The following is a 26,787-nucleotide window of genomic DNA, read 5'->3' as shown; positions in this document are numbered from 1 at the left end:
AGCCTGTATGGTACCTCAGCCTGTATGATACCTCAGCCTGCATGGTACCTCAGCCTGCATGGTACCTCAGCCTGTATGGTACCTCAGCCTGCAGTGTACCTCAGCCTGCATGGTACCTCAGCCTGCATGGTACCTCAGCCTGTATGGTACCCCAGCCTGTATGGTACCTCAGCATGTATGGAACCTCAGCCTGTATGGTACCTCAGCCTACATGGTACCTCAGCCTGCAGTGTACCTCAGCCTGCATGGTACCTCAGCCTTTATGGTACCTCAGCCTGTATGATACCTCAGCCTGCATGGTACCTCAGCCTGCATGGTAGCTCAACCTGCATGGTACCTCAATCTACATGGTACCTTCAATGCTTAATCTACAGGTCTAAAGGTAAGACGACATTAACAGTTTAAACGGGACAAAGTTTCTAGATGTTGGCTGGATTGTCAGTCGGTTGTGCGACACCAATCTGTCTCAAATGAACATGTCACCATTATTAACTCCACTCACGCCTTCAAGCACTTAATACACGAACCGCATCCACAGTAACACGCAATGGGCTCGTTGCAAGCCACGAATCTCTTTGAGAAAGCAAATTAATCGCTCATACAGGGGTCGGAAGCGCTTGCCCAATCTTCCAAAATGGCGGCGCAACTACCGCTTGGTTGCCTTGACGTAATGAAGAACGTATTTGAAGAGGCTCGATGACGAGCTGATGAAATTTATTACTACTTTGAAGATGTGGACGGACTGAGAAAGATGGGGTGTTAGCTGCCTTTGCTAATTTCCACACTAATCCAGTCAAGAATTTTTTGTTCCGCTGTCAAAGTCAGCCGCCATTTTGATTTGAGAACGAAGCGACCTAAGCCAGCGACTGTTTCTCTTCCAAGCGGCTGAAAATTAGCGCACTGTTGTTAGGCGGGTCGCTGTACAACGCCTGCACGCCATTCGCGCTTTGCAACGCACTCAATGTCTTTATGGAATCAAACTTCAATCTTTAATTGTTTAGATGACTAGACATATTCGGTCACTGGAGGATCCCTCAGACTAATGTGCATATAAACCCGGTCCACCCTACGCGTTAATCAACATGACGTTGGCACACACAACTTTGTCTGTATTATTATGCTTCTTAACACAATTAACGCGGGTCCCCCATTCTGGAGCATCTGTGAGATGCTGATGTACAGCCATCAGTGTCAGAATGATGCATGACAGGCGCTGAAACCGACACAACCACAGCCCCAAGTCATATATTCTGTGTGGCGGTTGTATACTCTCCCCTTAATTCAAGACAAATTACACATGAAAAAATATCCAGCTTCTTGTACTGTTGTTTTGTAAGGAAAATAATGTTTTGTCATGAGATGTATTTAAGTATGCGTCATGACGTGAACTACGGCTCCGCATTTCGCTGTGTAGAGTAGCGTCCCTTAGCCATGCCAGGACCAGCAGATCGTGGGTTCGATTCCAACACTCGCCCGATGGGGATCCTTGGTCTGCTCGCACCATAGTCTTGAGATGCTGCGACTGACATAGTGTCCAAAGCGGCGTGCAATTCACTGTGCAGAGTTGCGTCCCTTGGGCACGCTAGAATGATTGTAGGTCGAATCCCTGTTCGTCCGTATTATGTTTGTATAGGTTTGTCAGCACCATACCCGTGCTCGTGGGTTTAACCAAAGTGGCAAACGCCTGAGTCCTTATATAACTGGAATACTGTTAAAAGCGGCGTTAAACGCTTCAGGAATCCGTGATTGCCGTAAAAGGCGACTATGCTTGTCATTTTAGGCGATTAACGGGATCGGGTGGTCCATGCATGTCATTGTATCCAAATTGCGTGGATCGATGCTCATGATGTTAAGCACTTTGTTGGCTGGTCCAAACTCGATTATTTACAGACAATGTAGTTGGAATATTGCAGAATGCGGCGTAAAACAAGAAACATATCAAAGCGGCGTTAACACACACTCACTCACTCACTCGCAAATTCGCTGTTCCTGGAGGTCTGTACAATGGGTACCCTAACCAAGCTCCTCTCGAATCCTAAAACAAATTTCATATTGTTATTGAAACAAACTATGTTTTCTACCAAACGAAATCGGTATTGCTGTTCTGATTTGTTTTGTAAAACGCATTATCCTTATATGGGACTGTTATATGGCAGTGTATTTTGTTGTTGAGCAGTGATTGTAACTGTGTTATTGTATTTCTGTTTAGATTCACTTTAGGCAGTGATCAGTTGTCAGGAAGTTACTTTATTTAGATGCTTGTATGGTGTGTAAACTTCCGGTTCGGACCATATAATGAGACAAGAGCGTGTTTACGTATCTCTCTCGCATTTCATCGCTTTGGAACCAGCTTTCAAGTGAGGATCGCTCATCATTTCTGATCCCTGTCTAGCCCATCTCGAAAGCTTGACCACGGTCTCCACTGGGTAAATATATCACCACTGTATTTTTATATTTGATACTGACCACCGCCATCATATCATGTATTGCCATTGAATATTGTACTACTACTCTTTTGCGTACTGTCATTGTAATTGATGTGCAGTAACTTGTATTGATTTGTAAACCTAGTTCATTTTGTAATACATTTGTTGATTGTATACTACTTGTTGGTTGTTTGTTGGTTTCACACTTGGTTCTTTTACGTATAGATTTATGGGTTAACATATTGTTTCAATTTAGGAATCGACACGTAACAGTACAGTTTCAGATATAGTATAATGTGTCAAATTAGTCGTATGAGCAGATTCGCCTTCAACCATGACTAAGGGTGTCAAACGTTTGTAGGATAAGTTCTGTCATATATCATGGATTATCTGCAGTAACAGATTGATGCGCTGTGTCAAGCATTGCGGAAATCGGTTGCTTTTGATATGATGTGTGTCAATTTCAGCTACAAACTGTGACCTAAACCCTAAAGTCAAATAAGTTTATTCATGTTTTTTGTAGTTCTATAAATAGTTCAATAAAATGTCCGTAGAGGGTACTTCATCTTTACTGGGGTACAGTAAATAATTTTCAAAAGATATCTCTATCATAATTTGAGTAGTCTTAATGTACAAGAAGATTTCTTTATCAGGGTATATTATCCTTATTGAAATACAAATCCATCAAATATTCGAACCTTTCGGAGAACATCATAAAGTAATTAATTATGTGTCTTATGAACAATCAATTGTTCCTACAAAACCTGTCACAACGTTCTTTTTTACATCAATCACGCACGGGATTTGTCGAGCGAGGTGCCCTTAATGAAATAAAACTTTCAAAATGGGATAAATGTTTTTAATTTACTGCTTTTGTTGAAGAAAACGTGGATTACACAGATAGTGTTAATACACATCATTTGTCTGGTTTGGTGACTGGTGATTGGCAGGGCTGAACATAACGATCTCGTCGCGTTGGCCGCGAGTTGCTGTGAAATGCAGTATATCACTTGTAGACTCACTGTCATTGGGGGCGATTTAAAGAAGGTGTGGGGAGGGGGCCTGGAATTTCGTATGGAAACTAGATATTTTTTCAGCTATACCCGCAGAACCAGATATTTTTTTCACTTTTAACCTAATCTTGCAACAATATGGCTGACAATTTCTTTTTGTTCAACAACCTGATCTTCACATAATCATTTGTTTATATGTTTCAAACATTTTCTGTGACAATTTATATTTTTGGATAAAATGCCAGAGTTGATATATTTTCCGCTATACAAGCAAAACCAGATGGTTTTTTTCATAACTGAAACTTGTAACAGTGTATTATTGTCCCTAAGTTTCATTTGAGCAAGTATTTTGTTGATCCAAATTAATCGTCAATTTTCTTGTGTTGCACACCCAGTAGGACCACGGGGAACTGGGGGCAGGGTTTGTTCTCACTCTGTCGGCAGGTATTGTTCGGAACTATATTTCACCAGACTGACTGACTGAGTATGGTTTTACGCCGCTTTTAGCAATATTCCTGCAATATCACGGCGGGGGACACCAGAAATGGGCTTCACAGATTGTACCCATGTCGGGAATCGAACCCGGGTCTTCAGCGTGACGCTTTAACCACTAGGCTACCCGACCGCCCCTATATCACCAGACCGAGAACAATGGTATCAAACTCCAGGCAATGGGTATTAAGACTATAGTGGATCAGGACTAGACATACACCAGTCCGCCGGAAGAGTGAACACGTTTGCCTTGACATAAATCAAATGCAGATATATAAATGAATAAGGTATAAAATGAAAACATAAAGAGCACAATTTTATTATTTTTTAACAAAATGAAAAATGCACAATACATTCAGTGTTCGGACTTCACATTACAACCCGACAAGGTGGGAAACAGCATAATCATTTTGAATCATTTGTGGGAGGCGAGACAATCCAGCGATTGACATCATGAGCATCGATCCACGCAATTGGGATCGATGACATGCATCAAGCAAGAGAGCGAGCCTGACCACCCGATCCCGGTAGTCGCCTCTTTCGATAAGCATAGTCGCCTTTTACGACAAGCATGCGTTGCTGAAGACCTATTCTACCCCGGAATCTTCACGGGTCGCTTGGGTAAGTAATGGTGTGTAGCAATACAGTCTTTACTGCAACCTCAGAACCTCACTGGATGAAGGATGGCATTACAGGGCTCCTCTGTGCCACCAGTCCTCTGTGTCACCAGCCCTCTATGTCACCAGTCCTCTGTGTCACCAGTCCTCTATGTCACCAGTCCTCTATGTCACCAGTTCTCTGTGTCACCAATCCTCTATGTCACCAGTCCTCTATGTCACCAGTCCTCTATGTCACCAGTCCTCTGTGTCACCAGTCCTCTGTGTCATCAGTCCTCTATGTCACCAGTCCTCTATGTCACCAGTCCTCTGTGTCACCAGTCCTCTGTGTCACCAGTCCTCTATGTCACCAGTCCTCTGTGTCACCAGTCCTCCACGTCTGCCCACGGGGCGGTCGGGTAGCCTAGTGGTTAACATGTTCGCTCGTCACGCCGAAGACCCGGGTTCGATTCCCGACATGGGTACTATGTGTGAAGCCCATTTCTGGTGTCCCCCGCCGTGATATTGCTGGAATATTGCTAAAAGCGGCGTAAAACTATACTCACTCACTCAGTCACTATGTCTGCCCATACGATCCTGTTACTGGGCCGATATACTTAGGCTTATTCACCTATCATTTGGGAATTCGTGGGCGAAGAGGAAACCCTCAGATGACCCCTTCATTCGGCGATCAAGTCTTAAACAATCACTTATATGATTTAGTATCGGAAATAAAAACATACTACTCAAAAGAAGTAAGAGATAACCCTATTCTTTCATATTACAACGGTTGACATGTCATGGCGTGCCATGTCATGTCCGATTCTTTTATATTAGTATAATTAGTCTGTCGTGGCGTGACAGACTAACTGTAGTGATATGAAAGAATCGGGTGTTCTTGAACTGTTTTGAGTAGTATGTTATGTTGTCTTAGACAAAAAGAAGGAACCGAGAAGATAGTTTCATTTTCATAAATTGGAGGAATCTAGACTTACCTTTGAAATCCCACTGACCCTCAAGCTAAAATAATATTGTGAATGTTGAATGATTATGTTGCGAATGGGACTTCTCCCAGGAAGCGCTGCCTAATCAACCATCAACAAAATCAACATTGACATTGAGATTGTGTCCCACATCTTTGGCTCGTTAAAGGACACAGTGGAATGCCTTGTTTTCAACTTGAGTCTTGCCATGCTTCTCAAGAGGACAAAATCAGATAAATCACGAAGAGCTTCCACGTTAATCACACCACGCCCTCCCATTATGATTGATAAATATAAGCGAATATGTGTTAAGTGAAAATTATCTGCTTAGAATTAGGAGATAAACATACTGTGTGTACAATGTAGATTTAACCCCGCTAAATTGAATTTGGAAACGAACGCGCAGCGTGCGTTTCAAATATTAAATTTAGTGCGGTTAAATCTACAGGTAACCTAGCTCTACATTGAAAACAGTATGTCCATTCTACCATGACTAAATAAAACCCAAACTCTTTGTTGCCAGAAAATATACTGAGTGAAGCGGCATGGGTTTAGTCCAGTGTTTTGAATGGGTTGTCGGTCTGAATCACGGAATCACCGACAACAGCCTGTTAACAAAATAGGGCGGTGTATATGCTCAAGCAGTTTGTTTACAGCACGCGACCATATGACAGGCATTGAAAGCATATAAGCAGGGCAACTTTGTAAGCTAACATGAGGTGGGCAGCCCTAAAGAAAACTAAGCAAGCTTTGCAAGACTTTCGTTCTACACATCACGTCATATCGCTCACTGTGAAATCATAGGACGATTATGATTTCCTAATTACATGCCGGTATTTAGTGGACTTCTGTCTGCATGATTCGCTGGGGTCATGAAAACACTGACTTGGATATTTCGTGGATCGATGCTCATGATGTCAATCACTGGACAGTCCGGTCTAGACCGCCGACATATAGCTGGAATATTGCTGAGTGCGGCGTAAAACAACAAAGAAACCAGCAAATAAAATGAATGTGCATACTTTCTTACATGATCAAACTGTCACAAGCAGGTAAGACAGACAGACAGACAGACACACACACACACACACACACACACACACACACACACACACACACACACACACACACATAAAGGACGTACTCGTTGTTCTTACAGACCCTGATACAAATATATTAATATCAGATACAACCCATGCAAGTCTTTAATGTTTGGCAAGTGTAGATTACTGCAGTGTTGTCATGTACATATTCATAACAATATTACTGTACCGAAATGAACATATGACTACAGCAATTAAATGTTTGTGAATGCCAGTGATGGGTGATAGGGTCCTTTACACGTGTCGTAAAATTCCAAGAAATTATAGCTCTGTCACTGGGCTCCCTTTTATTGTATTTTTATAAAGATAACTGAACAACTGTTTTTTTCTGTACGATATGCTCATTTCAGAGACTAGATGTTAGTCTATCGTTGTTCTTATCACCGCATTTATTTTCGTCGGAAACCTTGTACCAGACTGTAGAGACCCTTTCACACCGCTGAAACCAGAGGACCAAATGCGTCAACTCTAGACAGTAGCTGTCTCTCAAATCGTACATTTCTCCATCATGAAGAGGAAGTCCGCTGACAAATGATATATTAGCACATTGTGGGTTTCTGGGCTGCTAGTTCACATAATTTCACTGTAATCTTACACTGCCTTGTTTATGTCGGCCTGGCCTGGCCTGTATGGTGCTGTCAGGTGAAGTTCCGTACGCCATGTCGTGCGTCCTTTGTCCGGAAGTGTTCTGTCTGCTTTTCGTTTGCATGGCAGTGATCATTCCGTCGTTCGGTCTTTCTGGGAGTGTTTTGTCCTTTATATATTGTCTGGAAGTGTTCTGTCTGCTTTTCGTTTCCATGGCAGTGATCCGTCCGTCGTTCTTTCATTCTGGGAGTGTTTTATCCGATAGACTTCCGTTCCGTCTCTCTGACAGTGTCCTATCGGAAAGAGTTCTGTACCTTTTGTTTATCAGCTTTCTATCGGACGGTATTATGTTTGTCAGTGTTCTCCCGGGTTATGTTCTGTTTGTCAGTGTTCTTCCGGGTGGTGTTCTGTTTGTCAGCGTTCTGGCTGGTGGTGTTCTGTTTGTCAGTGTTCTCCCGGGTGATGTTCTGTTTGTCAGCGTTCTGGCTGGTGGTGTTCTGTTTGTCAGTGTTCTGGCTGGTGTTGTTCTGTTTGTCAGTGTCCTCCCGGGTGATGTTCTGTTTGTCAGTGTCCTCCCGGGTGATGTTCTGTTTGTCAGTGTTCTGGCTGGTGTTGTTCTGTTTGTCAGTGTCCTCCCGGGTGGTGTTCTGTTTGTCAGTGTCCTCCCGGGTGGTGTTCTGTTTGTCAGTGTCCTCCCGGGTGGTGTTCTGTTTGTCAGTGTTCTGGCTGGTGTTGTTCTGTTTGTCAGTGTCCTCCCGGGTGGTGTTCTGTTTGTCAGTGTTCTGGCTGGTGTTGTTCTGTTTGTCAGTGTCCTCCCGGGTGATGTTCTGTTTGTCAGTGTCCTCCCGGGTGATGTTCTGTTTGTCAGTGTTCTGGCTGGTGTTGTTCTGTTTGTCAGTGTCCTCCCGGGTGGTGTTCTGTTTGTCAGTGTCCTCCCTGGTGGTGTTCTGTTTGTCAGTGTTCTGGCTGGTGTTGTTCTGTTTGTCAGTGTCCTCCCGGGTGGTGTTCTGTTTGTCAGTGTTCTGGCTGGTGGTGTTCTGTTTGTCAGCGTTCTGGCTGGTGATGTTCTGTTTGTCAGTGTTCTCCCGGGTGGTGTTTTGTTTGTCAGCGTTCTGGCTGGTGCACGGTGTTCTGTTTGTCAACGTTCTGGCTGGTGTTGTTCTGTTTGTAAGCGTTCTGGCTGGGGTTGATCTGTTTGTCAGTGTTCTGGCTGGTGGTGTTCTGTTTGTCAGCGTTCTGGCTGATGGTGTTCTGTTTGTCAGTGTTCTCCCGGGTGTTGTTCTGTTTGTCAGTGTTCTCCTGGGTGATGTTCTGTTTGTCAGCGTTCTGGCTGGTGGTGTTCTGTTTGTCAGTGTTCTCCCGGGCGGTGTTCTGTTTGTCAGTGTTCTGGCTTCTGATGTTCTGTTTGTCAGCGTTCTGGCTGGTGATGTTCTGTTTGTCAGCGTTCTGGCTGGTGGTGTTATGTTTGTCAGTGTTCTCCCGGGCGGTGTTGTGTTTGTCAGTGTTCTCCCGGGTGGTGTTCTGTTTGTCAGTGTTCTGGCTGGTGATGTTCTGTTTGTCAACGTTCTGGCTGGTGTTGTTCTGTTTGTCAGTGTTCTCCCGGGCTGTGTTCTGTTTGTCAGCGTTCTGGCTTGTGATATTCTGTTTGTCAGCGTTCTGGCTGGTGATGTTCTGTTTGTCAGTGTTCTCCCGGGGGGTGTTCTGTTCGTCAGCGTTCTGGCTGGTGATGTTCTGTTTGTCAACGTTCTGGCTGGTGTTGTTCTGTTTGTAAGCGTTCTGGCTGGTGGTGTTCTGTTTGTCAGTGTTCTCCCGGGCGGTGTTCTGTTTGTCAGTGTTCTCCCGGGTGATGTTCTGTTTGTCAGTGTTCTCCCGGGTGATGTTCTGTTTGTCAACGTTCTGGCTGGTGATGTTCTGTTTGTCAACGTTCTGGCTCGTGATGTTCTGTTTGTCAGTGTTCTTCCGGGTGGTTTTCTGTTTGTCAGTGTTCTGGCTGGTGATGTTCTGTTTGTCAGCGTTCTGACTGGGTTTGTTCTGTTTGTCAGTGTTCTCCCGGGTGGTTTTCTGTTTGTCAGTGTCCTCCCGGGTGATGTTCTGTTTGTCAACGTTCTGGCTGGTGATGTTCTGTTTGTCAGCGTTCTGGCTGGAGTTGTTCTGTTTGTCAGTGTTCTCCCGGGTGGTGGTCTGTTTGTCAGTGTTCTCCCGGGTGATGTTCTGTTTGTCAACGTTCTGGCTGGTGATGTTCTGTTTGTCAACGTTCTGGCTCGAGATGTTTTTTTTGTCAGTGTTCTTCCGGGTGGTGTTCTGTTTGTGAGCGTTCTGGCTGGGTTTGTTCTGTTTGTCAGAGTTCTCCCGGGTGATGTTCTGTTTGTCAGTGTTCTGGCTGGTGATGTTCTGTTTGTCAGCGTTCTGGCTGGTGATGTTCTTTTTGTCAGTGTTCTCCCGGGTGGTGTTCTGTTTGTGAGCGTTCTGGCTGGGGGTGTTTTGTTTGTCAGCGTTCTGGCTGGTGATGTTCTGTTTGTCCGTGTTCTCCCGGGTGATGTTCTGTTCGTCAGCGTTCTGGCTGGTGCACGGTGTTCTGTTTGTCAGCGTTCTGGCTGGTGATGTTCTGTTTGTCAGTGTTCTCCCGGGTGTTGTTCTGTTTGTCAGTGTTCTCCCGGGTGTTGTTGTGTTTGTCAGTGTCCTCCCGGGTGGTGTTCTGTTTGTCAACGTTCTGGCTGGTGGTGTTCTGTTTGTCAGTGTTCTGGCTGGTGTTCTTCTGTTTGTCAACGTTCTGCCTGGCGGTGTTCTATTTGTCAACGTTCTGGATGGTGGTGTTCTGTTTGTCAGCGTTCTGGCTGGGGTTCTGTTTGTCAACGTTCTGCCTGGCGGTGTTCTGTTTGTCAGCGTTCTGGCTGGAGTTCTGTTTGTCAACGTTCTGCCTGGCGATGTTCTATTTGTCAACGTTCTGGATGGTGGTGTTCTGTTTGTCAGCGTTCTGGCTGGGGTTCTGTTTGTCAACGTTCTGCCTGGCGGTGTTCTGTTTGTCAGCGTTCTGGCTGGGGTTCTGTTTGTCAACGTTCTGGCTGGTGGTGTTCTGTTTGTCAGTGTTCTGGCTGGTGTTGTTCTGTTTGTCAACGTTCTGCCTGGCGGTGTTCTGTTTGTCAGCGTTCTGGCTGGGGTTCTGTTTGTCAACGTTCTGCCTGGCGATGTTCTATTTGTCAACGTTCTGGATGGTGGTGTTCTGTTTGTCAGCGTTCTGGCTGGGGTTCTGTTTGTCAACGTTCTGCCTGGCGGTGTTCTGTTTGTCAGCGTTCTGGCTGGGGTTCTGTTTGTCAACGTTCTGCCTGGCGATGTTCTATTTGTCAACGTTCTGGATGGTAGTGTTCGGTTTGTCAACGATCTGCCTGGCGATGTTCTATTTGTCAACGTTCTGGCTGGGGTTGATCTGTTTGTCAGTGTCCCCCTATGTGGTGTTGTGTTTGTCAGTGTTCTCCCGGGTGGTGTTCCTTTTGTCAGGGTTGTGGCTGGTGGTGTTCTATTTGTCAACGTTCTGGATGGTGGTGTTCTGTTTGTCAACCTTCTGGCTGGTGATGTTCTGTTTGTAAACGTTCTCGGGCAATGTTGTGTTTCTCCGTAATCTGTCGGGCGGTGTTTTTTGTTTTTAAGCAGTAGGACTCTTGAAAATCCGGATAGAGAATATGTCTTCAGCAACCCATGCTTACCGTAAAAGGAGACCATGCTTGTCGTAAGAGGCGACTAACGGGATGGGGTGGTCAGGCTCGCCGACTTGGTTGGTGCATGTCATCTTATCCCAATTGCGTAGATCGATGCTCATGATTTCAATCACTGGATTGTCTGGTCCAGATTCGATTACTTACAGACCGCCGTCATATAGCTTAAATACTGAATGCTGCGCTAAACAACAAACAAACAAGCAAACAATCGTCTATACGTTCCACCGACGAGAATAATAATGTATCCCTTTGATGTGCGACCAAATATTGTACTCGGACTAACACGGAGTGATTGAATGATGAATATATGTTGATTTCACACTGGTGGCTATTTCATTTACTTAAAACTATGTATCCCCTCTTAGTAATGATTAAAATGGATCATATTATTAAACTAATTAAATTTGGAAAACCAAACACATCGTCAATTAAACAACGTGTTGCTGTTGTGAGCCGTTTACTAACATTCATGATTCACGACTCGACATTGCAGGTTACGGAAAGGTGTGACGAACAGTGTACCGTCATGCCCCTCCGTCATCTCCGCCCGCACAGCGTCACTGATGAACCTTACAACTTCAGACAGACAGACAGACACAGACAGACAGACAGACACAGACAGACAGACAGACAGACTGTCGCCTTCGGCAAGTGACTTTGTTCAAAATGTGTCTGTTCATCCAGCAGTGCATGGGTACCTGGTAGGATGGCAATTAATATTATATTTATTTATTTATTTATTTATTTATTTATTTATTTATTTATTAATTTATTTATTTATTTATTTATTTATTTAGACAGACAGACGGACGGACGGACGGACGGACGGACGGACAGACAGACAGTGCAAATGAGGTGACACAGTAATTTGCCACGTGGAATAGTTGCAGGAAATATTAAACTAGGTTCTGTATAAAAGAAACACATGATTTAGAAAAAAAATGCTTATGTCAACTTCTTTATTGTGAGGAACACAACGTTTCAGAGTATATCCTTACTCGTTCATCAGGTGAATGTCCTAAGTCTTCACCTGATGAAGGAGTAAGTATATACATGTACTCGGAAACGTTGTGTTTCTCATAATAAAGTAGTTGACACCAATAAATTCTCTTCCTTTGAGTGAATATAGTTAACATCCTTCGAATGTAGTACATTGATCAACTTATGCCCTTGAGCAGCACGAACCAGGACATTTGTCCATTGTACTGTACAAAGCAACACATTTCATGATGTTCACGACACATGGGGTAATAACTCCATATGTGAGACTAACGCCTGTTTCTGCTCTCTGTCGCTGTCAGACACAAGCCTGACACATGTCGGTCTGACACATTCTGTCATGACTACACGCAACTTGCAGGTAGATGGCATGACTGCATCCAATCTTCATTACTTCTATGTGTCTAAAACAGGCATTTTAAATAGAATAACCTGTTCATGTATTTGAAAATAGCATCAGAAATGGCACTTGAGTGATTTATGAAATCTATGAAGTTGAGTGAATGAAATCCCCTTATAATTATTCCAAGAAGTGACAAGAAAGTGTGGTTTTTGTCCCCTGCTTGATGTATGATGTTACCCGAACGGCTGGTGGTGTTCTTTTTCACAACATTCTGGCTGGGGTTCTGTTTCTCAACATTCTGGCTGGTGGTGTTCTGTTTCTCAACATTCTAGCTGGTGTTCTGTTTCTCAACATTTTGGCTGGTGGTTTTCTGTTTCTCAACATTCTGGCTGGTGTTCTGTTTCTCAACATTCTGGCTGGTGGTTTTCTGTTTCACAACATTCTGGCTGGTGGTGTTCTGTTTCACAACATTCTGGCTGGTGGTGTTCTGTTTCTCAACATTCTAGCTGGTGTTCTGTTTCACAACATTCTGGCTGGTGGTGTTCTGTTTCACAACATTCTAGCTGGTGTTCTGTTTCACAACATTTTGGCTGGTGTTCTGTTTCTCAACATTCTGGCTGGTGGTGTTCTGTTTCACAACATTCTGGCTGGTGGTGTTCTGTTTCACAACATTCTGGCTGGTGGTGTTCTGTTTCACAACATTCTGGCTGGTGTTCTGTTTCACAACATTTTGGCTGGTGTTCTGTTTCTCAACATTCTGGCTGGTGGTGTTCTGTTTCACAACATTCTGGTTGGTGTTGTTCTGTTTCACAACATTCTGGCTGGTGGTGTTCTGTTTCTCAACATTCTGGCTGGTGTTCTGTTTCACAACATTCTGGCTGGTGGTGTTCTGTTTCACAACATTCTGGCTGGTGGTGTTCTGTTTCACAACATTCTGGCTGGTGGTGTTCTGTTTCACAACATTCTGGCTGGTGGTGTTCTGTTTCACAACATTCTGGCTGGTGGTGTTCTGTTTCACAACATTCTGGCTGGTGGTGTTCTGTTTCACAACATTCTGACTGGTGGTGTTCTGTTTCTCAACATTCTAGCTGGTGTTCTGTTTCTCAACATTCTGGCTGGTGGTGTTCTGTTTCACAACATTCTAGCTGGTGGTGTTCTGTTTCTCAACATTCTGGCTGGTGTTGTTCTGTTTCACAACATTCTGGCTGGTGGTGTTCTGTTTCTCAACATTCTGGCTGGTGCTGTTCTGTTTCTCAACATTCTAGCTGGTGTTCTGTTTCTCAACATTCTGGCTGGTGGTGTTCTGTTTCACAACATTCTGGCTGGTGGTGTTCTGTTTCACAACATTCTGGCTCGTGGTGTTCTGTTTCTCAACATTCTAGCTGGTGTTCTGTTTCACAACATTCTGGCTGGTGGTGTTCTGTTTCACAACATTCTAGCTGGTGTTCTGTTTCACAACATTTTGGCTGGTGTTCTGTTTCTCAACATTCTGGCTGGTGGTGTTCTGTTTCTCAACATTCTGGCTGGTGGTGTTCTGTTTCACAACATTCTGGCTGGTGCTGTTCTGTTTCAAAACATTCTGGCTGGTGGTGTTCTGTTTCACAACATTCTGGCTGGTGTTCTGTTTCTCAACATTCTGGCTGGTGGTGTTCTGTTTCACAACATTCTGGCTGGTGGTGTTCTGTTTCACAACATTCTGGCTGGTGTTGTTCTGTTTCACAACATTCTGGCTGGTGGTGTTCTGTTTCACAACATTCTGGCTGGTGGTGTTCTGTTTCACAACATTCTGGCTCGTGGTGTTCTGTTTCTCAACATTCTAGCTGGTGTTCTGTTTCACAACATTCTGGCTGGTGGTGTTCTGTTTCACAACATTCTAGCTGGTGTTCTGTTTCACAACATTTTGGCTGGTGTTCTGTTTCTCAACATTCTGGCTGGTGGTGTTCTGTTTCTCAACATTCTGGCTGGTGGTGTTCTGTTTCACAACATTCTGGCTGGTGCTGTTCTGTTTCAAAACATTCTGGCTGGTGGTGTTCTGTTTCACAACATTCTGGCTGGTGTTCTGTTTCTCAACATTCTGGCTGGTGGTGTTCTGTTTCACAACATTCTGGCTGGTGGTGTTCTGTTTCACAACATTCTGGCTGGTGGTGTTCTGTTTCTCAACATTCTGGCTGGTGTTCTGTTTCACAACATTCTGGCTGGTGGTGTTCTGTTTCACAACATTCTGGCTGGTGGTGTTCTGTTTCACAACATTCTGGCTGGTGTTGTTCTGTTTCACAACATTCTGGCTGGTGTTGTTCTGTTTCACAACATTCTGGCTGGTGGTGTTCTGTTTCACAACATTCTGGCTGGTGGTGTTCTGTTTTTCAACATTCTGGCTGGTGGTGTTCTGTTTCACAACATTCTGGCTGGTGGTGTTCTGTTTCTCAACATTCTAGCTGGTGTTCTGGTTCTCAACATTCTGGCTGGTGTTCTGTTTCACAACATTTTGGCTGGTGGTGTTCTGTTTCTCAACATTCTGGCTGGTGGTGTTCTGTTTCTCAACATTCTGGCTGGTGTTGTTCTGTTTCACAACATTCTGGCTGGTGGTGTTCTGTTTCACAACATTCTGGCTGGCGTTCTATTTCACAACATTCTGGCTGGTGTTCTGTTTCTCCACATTCTGGCTGGTGGTGTTCTGTTTCACAACATTCTGGCTGGTGTTCTGTTTCTCAACATTCTGGCTGGTGTTGTTCTGTTTCACAACATTCTGGCTGGTGTTGTTCTGTTTCACAACATTCTGGCTGGTGGTGTTCTGTTTCACAACATTCTGGCTGGTGTTGTTCTGTTTCACAACATTCTGGCTGGTGGTGTTCTGTTTCACAACATTCTGGCTGGTGTTGTTCTGTTTCACAACATTCTGGCTGGTGTTGTTCTGTTTCACAACATTCTGGCTGGTGTTGTTCTGTTTCACAACATTCTGGCTGGTGGTGTTCTGTTTGTATGATGTTACCCGAACGACTTGGGCTCGTACATCGCTTTTATTGTTTTACGCCGCTTTTGTCAATATTCAGACAACATCTCGGCGGGGGACACCGAAAATGGGCCTCGTACAATGTTTCCATGTTGGAATCCAAGTCGGGTTTCGGCGTGACGAGCGGACGCTTTAACCATTAGGCTACCCCACCGCCAGAGACTTGGTAAGTTCACATTTAACATAAACATATCACGCTGGTCAACTGCATTCGTGAAGATGTCAAGCCCTAATATTTTAGTCAACATCATATGTTGTATACAACCTCATAAAGACGCGGGAAACACATTTCACTGTCTATAGTCAACCAACCACTCCAGTCATACCTCACTCTGTCCATAGTCAACCAACCACTCCGGGTTATACCTTACACTGTCCATATTCAACCAACCACCTGAGTCATACCTCACACTGTCCATAGTCAACCAACCACCCTAGTCATACCTCACACTGTCCATAGTCAACCAACCACCCCAGTCATACCTCACACTGTCCATAGTCAACCAACAACCCAAGTCATTCCTCACACTGTCCATAGTCAACCAACCACCCAAGTCATTCCTCACACTGTCCATAGTCAACCAACCACCCCAGTCATGCCTCACACTGTCCATAGTCAACCAACCACCCAAGTCATTCCTCACACTGTCCATAGTTAACGAACCACCCCAGTCATGCCTCACACTGTCCATAGTCAACCAACCACTCCGGGTTATACCTCACACTGTCCATAGTCAACCAACCACCCCAGTCATACCTCACTCTGTCCATAGTCAACCAACCACTCCGGGTTTTACCTCACGCTGTCCATATTCAACCAACCACCCGAGTCATACCTCACACTGTCCATAGTCAACCAACCACCCCAGTCATACCTCACTCTGTCCATAGTCAACCAACCACTCCGGGTTATACCTTACACTGTCCATATTTAACCAACCACCCCAGTCATACCTCACACTGTCCATAGTCAACCAACCACCCAAGTCATTCCTCACACTGTCCATAGTCAACCAACCACCCCAGTCATGCCTCACACTGTCCATAGTCAACCAACCACCCCAATCATTCCTCACACTGTCCATAGTTAACGAACCACCCCAGTCATGCCTCACACTGTCCATAGTCAACCAACCACTCGGGGTTATACCTCACACTGTCCATAGTCAACCAACCACCCCAGTCATACCTCACTCTGTCCATAGTCAACCAACCACTCCGGGTTGTACCTCACACTGTCCATATTCAACCAACCACCCGAGTCATACCTCACACTGTCCATAGTCAACCAACAACCCCAGTCATACCTCACACTGTCCATAGTCAACCAACCACTCCGGGTTATACCTTACACTGTCCATATTTAACCAACCACCCCAGTCATACCACACACTGTCCATAGTCAACCAACCACCCCAGTCATACCTCACTCTGTCCATAGTCAACCAATCACCCCAGTCATACCTCACACTGTCCATAGTCCACCAACCACCCCAGTCATACCTCACTCTGTCCATAGTCAACCAATCGCCCCAGTCATACCTCACACTGTCCATAGTCAACCAACCACCACAGTCATACCTCACTCTGTCCATAGTCAACCAACCACCACAGTTATACCTCACACTGTCCATAGTCAACCAACCGCCCCAGTCATACCTCACTCTGTCCATAGTCAACCAACCACCTCAGTCACACCTCACTCTGTCCATATCCATAGTCAACCAACCACTTCAGTCATACCTCACTCTGTCCATAGTCAACCAACCACCCCAGTCAGACCTCACTCTGTCCATAGTCAACCAACCACTCCGGGTTATACCTCACACTGTCCATAGTCAACCAACCACCCCAGTCGTATCTCACACTATTCATAGTCAACCAGCCACTCCGGGTCATACCTCACACTGTCCATAGTGAACCAATTGCCCCAGTCGAATCTCACACTGTCCATAGTGAACCAACCACTCAGGGTCATACCGCACACTGTCCATATTCAACCAACCACCCCAGTCATACCTCACACTGTCCATAGTCAACCAACCACCCAAGTCATTCCTCACACTGTCCATAGTCAACCAACCACCCCAGTCATGCCTCACACTGTCCATAGTCAACCAACCACCCAAGTCATTCCTCACACTGTCCATAGTTAACGAACCACCCCAGTCATGCCTCACACTGTCCATAGTCAACCAACCACTCGGGGTTATACCTCACACTGTCCATAGTCAACCAACCACCCCAGTCATACCTCACTCTGTCCATAGTCAACCAACCACTCCGGGTTGTACCTCACACTGTCCATATTCAACCAACCACCCGAGTCATACCTCACACTGTCCATAGTCAACCAACAACCCCAGTCATACCTCACACTGTCCATAGTCAACCAACCACTCCGGGTTATACCTTACACTGTCCATATTTAACCAACCACCCCAGTCATACCACACACTGTCCATAGTCAACCAACCACCCCAGTCATACCTCACTCTGTCCATAGTCAACCAATCGCCCCAGTCATACCTCACACTGTCCATAGTCCACCAACCACCCCAGTCATACCTCACTCTGTCCATAGTCAACCAATCGCCCCAGTCATACCTCACACTGTCCATAGTCAACCAACCACCACAGTCATACCTCACTCTGTCCATAGTCAACCAACCACCACAGTTATACCTCACACTGTCCATAGTCAACCAACCGCCCCAGTCATACCTCACTCTGTCCATAGTCAACCAACCACCTCAGTCACACCTCACTCTGTCCATATCCATAGTCAACCAACCACTTCAGTCATACCTCACTCTGTCCATAGTCAACCAACCACCCCAGTCAGACCTCACTCTGTCCATAGTCAACCAACCACTCCGGGTTATACCTCACGCTGTCCATAGTCAACCAACCACCCCAGTCGTATCTCACACTATTCATAGTCAACCAGCCACTCCGGGTCATACCTCACACTGTCCATAGTCAACCAATTGCCCCAGTCGAATCTCACACTGTCCATAGTGAACCAACCACCCCAGTCGTATCTCACACTGTTCATAGTCAACCAACCACTCAGGGTCATACCGCACACTGTCCATATTCAACCAATCGCACCAGTCATACCTCACACTGTCCATAGTCAACCAATCGCCCAGGTCGCATCTCACACTGTCCATAGTCAACCAACCACCCAGGTCGCATCTCACACTGTCCATAGTCAACCAACCACTCCGGGTCATACATACCCCCCCCCCCCCCCCCCCCCCCCCCCATTTTTCACATAAATCAAGGCAACGACTGCACTGGTGTGTCGTGTAATGCAACATACATGTTATGGCTGTTTATCTCTTCTGTCATATGTCCATACATGTTATGGCTGTTTATCTCTTCTGTCATATGTCCATACATGTTATGGCTGTTTATCTCTTCTGTCATATGTCCATACATGTTATGGCTGTTTATCTCTTCTGTCATATGTCCATACATGTTATGGCTGTTTATCTCTTCTGTCATATGTCCGCACAAAGAGTGTGATGGATATTAAAATGCAAAGACACAGTGGTCCGTCAGATTCAATGATGCATACTAATAGGTGATGGTGTGTTCCTACCAAGTGAGCGAATGTTACACTCTGTTGCCTGGCGACGGTACCGACAGGGTGCACATGCTGTGGTAAGTATGTACGCCTGCTGTATATGTATACCTTGTTTGCATACACACCCATCTGTCACCTCCAGCCGTAACACTATCACCAATCCATGTTTTGTCAGAGCATAAATCTTGCTGGAGCCTCCACACGTCAGGGAGTTAAAGTGGGAACAGATTTCAAGATGAAGAATATATATATATATATATATATATATATATATATGTAATCTCCTTAATGTCACATTCAAGCCGTAAATTCCATGCGGAAATGTTGGCTAGCCGTGGACATTCTTGTCTGTGAATAAGTGCTTGAGCACTCCACACATTCTGGAGGAAACCTGGTAAGATGCATTGAAAATCGATACGACGATCAGAAGCGGTACTCTGAAAACACAGCATAACTCACAGTATAACTCGATAAGATTATCGTCGTCATTGTACACTGCGATCACACGGAATATGAGTGAGTGAGTGAGTGAGTGTGTGAGTGAGTGTGTGTATGTTTGAGTGAGTGAGTGAGTGGACGGTTGTGTAAGTGAGTGAGTGGGAGAGTGAGTGAGTGGGTGAGTGAGTGATTAAGTCAGTGAGTGAGTATGTGGATGGTTGAGTGAGTGGGAGGGTGAGTGGGTGAGTAAGTGAGTGAATGAGTTGGAGGCGTTGAGTGAGTGAGTGAGTTGGAGGCGTTGAGTGAGTGTGTGGACGGTTGAGTGGGTGAGTGGGTGAGTGAGTGAATGAGTGGGAGGCGTTGAGTGAGTGAGTGTGTGGATGGTTGAGTGAGTGAGTAAGTGAGTGAGTGGTGACCCATGCCGTCGAGCCATAAACCAAGTCACGCGATCCAGGAAGTCATAATCTGAGAGGGTATTAAGAATGAAAAACCAATTATCACAATGAGGACGAATCCTAGATTCGAACCCATTATCATAAGATCCTGACACGCTTAAGGGACGCAACTCGAATTCCGGCGCCTTCGACGACTCGGTCACCGCTGTCCCCTGTCCCTTGTCGTAAAGAGCGACTGACTGGATCGGGGGTCAGACTCGCTGATGTAAATGATGCACGTCATCGCAAGACAAATGCGTAGATCGATGGTCACGATGGATTGTCTGGTCCAGACTCGATTATTTACAGACCGTCGTCATATAGCTTGATAATTCCTGTTTGCGGCGTTGAACAACAAAAAAAACAAAAGAGAAAAAAGAAAAGAAAAAAGCTGATGACTAACAGCATAACATCATGGTCAACAATGACACCACCTTCTTATAAAGGCTGTTGAAAAATACGACGGTATGCGATACATATGTATTGTACCGCCCCCTGTCCGCCATATTTGATTCATACAACTGATACAGCCGCACTCGGCAGGCGTTACTGTTACAAAAGTATGTCGACGAAACTAAAAATTAGCAGAAAAATGGCTCTGCTTGTATTTGTGTAGGTTAATATAATTAAACCACAAAATGAATATAAAGGCAGGTCATAAGCATCGAAAATTAGACATGAACATCTAAAAGGTATTCAAAAATAAAATTTACATAATGGCGTGCGACTACCTCATCAACGACATTCATCGGAGCCACATTTCAAATACACACGTAGTATTATGTATTAACTTTAGTAATTCAAAATTACATTTACTTACGAAAACATTTAATTCAAACAGTTCTTTGGGGGCAAGGATCTGATATTTAAGAGAGGCGGCAGAAAATAACGCCTGAAAAACTTAGAAACTGTTAGTAGGGAAGGAGCCCTTACCAAAATGGCCGAAGGTGTCAGGTATAGTGCTCTGCTATACTTTGCACTCAACTGTTCAGATTTATAAACCCAGAGTGAGTGGTGACATTTATGAAACATAATATCAGCATTCCTGCCTTCAGTGTCATAGGTAGAGCTGGACGACATAAGTAACTAGGAGTAGGAATGTGTTTAACACAATGACACAATGCGGGGCATCGGGTACAGAACACGTCACACAGAAGCCTGGGGCATGTGTGGACGCAGGATGCCAAGACCCCCACAGTTTACTACCCTACACGTGAGTTGAACTTTCCATGTTCAGAATCAAATGATCAAAGCTGGATCTTATTCAGGATATGGCGTCTCTATGGCCGTATGTAGGTGACGTTAGGTGACGTTAAGTGACACAAGAAATGTGTTAGTTTCGGAATAAATCCATAAATCAGGGTCCTTCTGCAGACATGCATTCAGCTAATGATCTCGGGCAACGAAGGCAACCACGTCAAGAAAGAATAGTGATTTAGGTGAAATGACTTGGTTTGTGTGTGTTTGTGAGTTGTTTTTGTGTGTGTCTGTATGTGCGTACGAGTCTGTGTCTGTTTGTGTGTGTGTTTATGCTTTTGTTTGGATGTGTGTGTTAGTTGTGTGTGTGTTTTGTGTGTGTGTATATGTGTGTACGAGTCTGTCTCATTCTGTGTGTGTGTTGTGTGTTGTGTGTGTGTTTGCTCTCACTCCCTTTGTGTCTGTGTGTGTGTGTCTGTGTGTGTATGTTTGCACTCTCTCTCTCTCTTTGTGTGTGTGTGTGTGTGTTTGCTCTCTCTCACTTTTTGCGTGTGTGTATGTGTCTATGTGTGTGTCTGTGTGTGTCTGTGTGTGTGTCTGTGTGTGTGTTTGCTCTCTCTCTCTTTGTGTGTGTGTGTTTGCTCTCTCTCTCTTTGTGTGTGTGTGTGTGTGTGTGTGTGTTTGCTCTCTCTCTCTTTTTGTGTGTGTGTGTCTATGTGTGTTGTGTGTGTTGTGTGTGTGTGTTGTGTGAGTGTTTGCTCTCTCTCTCTCTCTCTCTTTGTGTGTGTGTGAGTTGTGTGTGTGTGTTTGCTCTCTCTCTCTCTTTGTGTGTGTGTGTTTGCTCTCTCTCCCTCTCTCTTTTTGTGTGTGTGTGTGTTTGCTCTGTGTGTGTGTCTGTGTCTGTGTGTGTTTGCTCTCCTCTCTCTTTGTGTGTGTGTGTCTGTGTGTGTGTGTGTTTGCTCTCTCTCTCTTTGTGTGTGTGTGTGTTTGCTCTCTCTCTCTTTGTGTGTGTGTGTGTGTGTGTTGTATGTGTGTGTGTGTTGTGTGTGTATGTCTGTGTGTGTGTGTTGTGTGTGTGTTTGCTCTCTCTCTCTCTCTCCCTTTGGGTGTGTGTGTGTGTGTGTTTGCTCTCTCTCTCTCTCTCTCTTTGTGTGTGTGTTTTTTTTCTCTCTCTCTCTCTCGCTTTGTGTGTGTGTGTGTTTGCTCTCTCTCTCTTTGTGTGTGTGTCTGTGTGTGTGTGTTTGCTCTCTCTCTCTCTTTGTGTGTGTGTATGTGTGTGTCTGTGTTTGCTCTCTCTCTCTCTCTCTCTTTGTGTGTGTGTGTGTATCTGTGTGTGTGTTTGCTCTCCCTCTCTCTTTGTGTGTGTGTGTGTGTCTGTGTGTGTCGTGTGTGTGTGTTGTGTGAGTGTTTGCTCTCTCTCTTTGTGTGTGTCTGTGTGTGTTGTGTGTGTGTGTCTGTGTGTGTGTGTTTGCTCTCTCTCTCTCTTTGGGTGTGTGTGTGTCTGTGTGTGTGTGTTTGCGCGCTCTCTCTCTCTTTGTGTGTGTGTGTTTTCTCTCTCTCTCTCATTGTGTGTGTGTGTCTGTGTGTGTGTGTGTTTGCTCTCTCTCTCTCTCTTTGTGTGTGTGTATGTGTGTGTCTGTGTTTGCTCTCTCTCTCTCTTTGTGTGTGTGTGTGTTTGCTCTTTCTCTCTCTTTGTGTGTGTGTGTGTGTCGTGTGTGTGTGTGTTGTGTGAGTGTTTGCTCTCTCTCTTTGTGTGTGTCTGTGTGTGTGTGTGTTGTGTGTGTGTTTGCTCTCTCTCTCTCTCTTTGGGTGTGTGTGTGTCTGTGTGTGTGTGTTTGCGCTCTCTCTCTCTCTTTGTGTGTGTGTGTTTTCTCTCTCTCATTGTGTGTGTGTCTGTGTGTGTGTGTTTGCTCTCTCTATCTTTGTGTGTATGTGTGTGTCTCTGTGTGTGTCTGTTTGCTCTCTCTCTTTGTGTGTGTGTATGTGTGTGTCTGTGTTTGCTCTCTCTCTCTTTGTGTGTGTGTGTCTGTGTGTGTTTGCTCTCTCTCTCTCTTTGTGTGTGTGTCTGTGTGTGTGTGTGTTTGCTCTCTCTCTCTCTCTCTCTTTTTGTGTGTGTGTGTCTCTCTCTGTGTGTGTCTCTCTGTGTGTGTGTGTTTGTGTGTGTGTGTGTGTGTGTGTGTGTGTATGTGTGTGTTGTGTGTATATTCTGTCTGTACGATCTGGGCCAGACGTTCCATATATGTTTGCCTATTCGAGCATTTGTATGTGTGTGTTTGTGTGTGTTTGTTTTTGTGTGTGTGTGTTTGTGTGTGTTTGTTTTTGTGTGTGTGTGTTTGTGTGTGTGTGTTTGTGTGTTTGTGTGTGTGTGTGTGTGTGTGTGTGTGTGTGTGTGTGTGTGTGTGTGTGTGTGTGTGTGTGTGTGTGTGTGTGTGTGTGTGTGTGTGTGTGTGTGTGTGTGTGTGTGTGTGTGTGTGTCCAAAGTGTGCAAGATGGTTTGATATTGAAATCCACGTGTTTAATATTGCCTTGCACTGAACACCATGTTTTAAAACAGCTTAACATTTTGGGGTATTTTTAACGATTACTTACGCTATCAAACATCATTATTCAATTTGGCTTTCACCACCTTCCGTGTTCTAATCACTCAGGTAGTGTATACAAACCCTCTCTGTCATTACGATCGATTTAAGTTACATTTACGAAACTCACACAAACCAATCATGGCATTGTATGTCCCATTCAAACAACTCATCTTGAACATAATTCCACACCTATATATTTTTTTTTTATAAGATGCAAAATATGTCTACCTTCGGAATATGTTCCTGAAAATAAAATTTCCGATAGTCTGGTTCGCTCTTCATTTATTCATAGAGATACATCGCTATATATGTGAACTAATCTTGAACGTGACGTTAAGATCAATTTCCTCTGATCACCTTCGTATAGTTAACTTCATTGTGAGACCGAACATCTGATATTGTGTGGGGAGAAGTACCTGGGATTTTATTGTTTCAGCTGCATCTACAAAAAACAAGATATTTTATATTTAGAGTGAGTATGGTTTTACGCCGCTTTTAGCAATATTCCAGCAATATCACGACGGGGGATACCAGAAATGGGCTTCACACATTGTGCCCATGTCGGGAATCGAACCCGGGTCTTCGGCGTGACGAGCGAATGCTTTAACCACTAGGCTACCCGACCGCCCCTTATATTTCGAACTATGAGACTAATTTGTTTAAAATAAAAACACAATGCGACAGTGTAATTTTGTGGTAGAGAGTTTCCTTTTTTGTTTAATATTCTGAAGCATAGTCATGTTTTTTTAAAGATTTTCGGTGAAATTTGTTTTTTACGATACAATCCCAGGACTCCAAGAACGATGGGGTCAATTTTGACGTGATAAGGAAACATTAGATTTGATACACGTAGCAGCAAGCTTGGTTATCCTTGACATGATCATGGCGGTTTCGTGTACTTTGATGTTTATGTACTTGTCCGACTCATGTGCGTTCAAAGAACGGGCACTCTGGTCACCAGATGTCCGGTGTTTCCGAGAGCCAGTGCCGTTACCTACTAACACCAGAATGTTGATGTAGAGCCGTCATCTTAAGGTTGTCGCCGTGTATGACGGGGACGGGGTCGAGACGTTAGAGTCCAAGCGATGGACACCGCTAATATTTCACACTTCATTCATTACCATAATTTATAGAGTTTCGCCACACAATAAAACCCATGTTGAATCTCTGCAAAGCATCCACGTGACCCGTAAGCCATAATGCCTTATAAGGTAATCATGAGCGTTGACTGGAAATTTCAAGGTCACGGACGTCTTGCGGACAAATACAACTGTGAGTGATTATGAAGGATTTGCTAAAAGGATAACAAGTCATTTTTTTCTCATGAAAATCTCCAGCCCTTTAGGGTGAAAAGGGGTCATGATACTCTGAATGTTTTCTTAACAAAAACGACGTTTCTTAAACGCTGCTCAAGGGAGTGATGGACGAGAGAGTGCGGACGTATCTCAACCAAGGTCATGGTTAACGAGGTATCAGGTGCCTGGAGCAAACTACTGCCCTGTATTTTGTTTTTTATCTAAAAGGTTAATGAAGAGACGTGCACTTTTAAATCCGCCATTTAGAGTCATATTTCCTTACAAACAGATAGTCTGTTACATACTCTTCGAACTGAGGAACACAAGACATAGCAACTCTCAGATGTGTTTGATGTTCAATTGAAAATATCTCAGTTATCTAAGTCGGCAATATCGTATCGAAATATTAAACAGTACTGGCGCTTAGTCAGCACTTAAAAAATATTTCAACATGGTTTTAGTTTCAAGAATATCATTTAATTTAAAACTTTTAAAAATTAAAAACAGACATCAAAAGACATGTTAGACATCTTGTGTTTGAATATCAATATATTTGCTCTATTCGGCACAAATTTACATTTCAAACATGGAAAGGTCATGTGGTTGCAAATTTATTTCTTACCCCAGTCTTCTTTGAGCCAATATATTTTTACACAAAATTGCCCAGCCACAGATTACTTTTTCAAACAGTTGCAGGAATGAGTGAAAGTTATATAGACAATCAAATATAACAACAGTTCTTTCAATTTTCAATTGCATAACAAACACATTCGGCATACTTTCTTTTGCTCCTCAGTTTATAAACATGAAAATGTTTTTCATTTTCGTATTACAACAAACAACCAGGCACCTCATCCTCCCCGGAAAAGAGACAAAAGCATTTCCATAATCACAAGACATCGCTGACAAAAGTAAAGTTCATTGTGGGATTTCGACTCGTATAAGCACGTATTTTATGAATCATAATCAAATATTGGTGACATCAGGTGTCCTGCAAAACCGATGACACCCGTACCAAACACATGCAAAGGCAAATCAATTGTTCACCTAACATCACAGGACAACTAATTATGTCATGGCTTGATATACAGAGCAATATTCAGACAAACGTACATTTTATTCTGTATACGATGATTTACAAGGCACAGTTTACATTAATTAACAATTTGTTTACTTCATATAAATATCCTATCCAAATAAATTTAAGGAACACCCGATTCTTTCGTATTAAATAATCTGTCATGGCTATCAAGAGAATACAAGACAGCGCTACACATAACACCAATGTTATTGTTCTGTAGAAGATCTATATGAGAGTGTACAGATCTTTAAGAAACTTCGAGATATACGTCAATATAACACCAATGTTATTGTTCTGTAGAAGATCTAAAGAGTGTGTACTGATGTTTAAGAAACTCCGAGATATACGTCAATATAACACCAATGTTATTGTTCTGTAGAAGATCTATATGAGAGTGTACAGATCTTTAAGAAACTTCGAGATATACGTCAATATAACACCAATGTTATTGTTCTGTAGAAGATCTATATGAGAGTGTACAGATCTTTAAGAAACTTCGAGATATACGTCAATATAACACCAATGTTATTGTTCTGTAGAAGATCTATATGAGAGTGTACAGATCTTTAAGAAACTTAGAGATATACGTTGTCCTATTGTCAGAGTCATGATCACAGATAAGTAAAACATGCATTCCATGTTCAATATATTAAGCTTTTAGATTTAGATTTACAATACATAAAAAGGCGGTAATACTCTACCTTGTCATAACGACCAGTTTCATATGTTAAAACTGTTATTAAATGTAAATTATATTAGCATTGTGATGAATCAGTCATAGAGGAATGCCATGACCCCACCAGAATCTCTTTACCATCAGTCCCGTGAAGATCCGGGTTAGAATTGGTCTTCAGCAACCCATGCTTGCCGAAAGAGGCGACTAACGGGATCGGATGGTCAGG

The 26,787-nt window shown here is 43.9% G+C and overlaps 3 protein-coding genes across 3 annotated transcripts; 1 reads left to right on the top strand and 2 right to left on the bottom strand.

Annotated features, from left to right (window-relative positions):
- Positions 1 to 4,614: 4,614 nt before the first annotated feature.
- On the top strand, positions 4,615 to 4,950 carry LOC139455094 (keratin-associated protein 10-12-like). The gene has a single exon (XM_071236664.1). The coding sequence runs from the start codon at positions 4,615 to 4,617 to the stop codon at positions 4,948 to 4,950; it is 336 nt and encodes a 111-aa protein (XP_071092765.1).
- Positions 4,951 to 7,568: 2,618 nt separating this feature from the next.
- On the bottom strand, positions 7,569 to 11,452 carry LOC139455093 (GATA zinc finger domain-containing protein 14-like). The gene is made up of 5 exons (XM_071236663.1): positions 11,390 to 11,452; positions 10,140 to 10,388; positions 8,590 to 9,754; positions 7,926 to 8,528; positions 7,569 to 7,804 (listed from the first exon to the last, which is right to left on the bottom strand). The coding sequence occupies exons 1-5, from the start codon at positions 11,450 to 11,452 to the stop codon at positions 7,569 to 7,571; spliced, it is 2,316 nt and encodes a 771-aa protein (XP_071092764.1).
- A 1,360-nt stretch (positions 11,453 to 12,812) lies between these two features.
- LOC139455092 (protein kinase 4-like) lies at positions 12,813 to 17,257 on the bottom strand. The gene is given in 5 exon segments (XM_071236662.1): positions 12,813 to 13,292; positions 13,710 to 14,024; positions 14,148 to 14,564; positions 14,709 to 15,224; positions 17,165 to 17,257. Coding segments are annotated over 5 exon segments (1,821 nt in total).
- Positions 17,258 to 26,787: the final 9,530 nt, after the last annotated feature.

This window comes from Haliotis cracherodii, unplaced genomic scaffold, assembly GCF_022045235.1.
Source record: "Haliotis cracherodii isolate W230 unplaced genomic scaffold, xgHalCrac1.p SCAF_11, whole genome shotgun sequence".
NCBI classification, from domain to species: Eukaryota; Metazoa; Mollusca; class Gastropoda; order Lepetellida; family Haliotidae; genus Haliotis; species Haliotis cracherodii.
Note: the sequence above shows the minus strand (reverse complement) of the source record. Positions and strands in the feature narration are given on the sequence as shown.

Excerpts from the sequence above, each read along its gene's own strand:
- LOC139455094 (XM_071236664.1), top strand. The coding sequence starts at position 4,615 with ATGGCATTACAGGGCTCCTCTGTGCCACCAGTCCTCTGTGTCACCAGC.
- LOC139455093 (XM_071236663.1), bottom strand. The coding sequence starts at position 11,452 with ATGACGGAGGGGCATGACGGTACACTGTTCGTCACACCTTTCCGTAAC. Across the intron at positions 8,529-8,589 it reads TGACAAACAGAACATCAGAA|CCAGAACGCTGACAAACAGA; the intron begins GCCAGAACACTG and ends GAACACCACCAG. Across the intron at positions 7,805-7,925 it reads TGACAAACAGAACAACACCA|CCAGAACACTGACAAACAGA; the intron begins GCCAGAACACTG and ends GAACAACACCAG.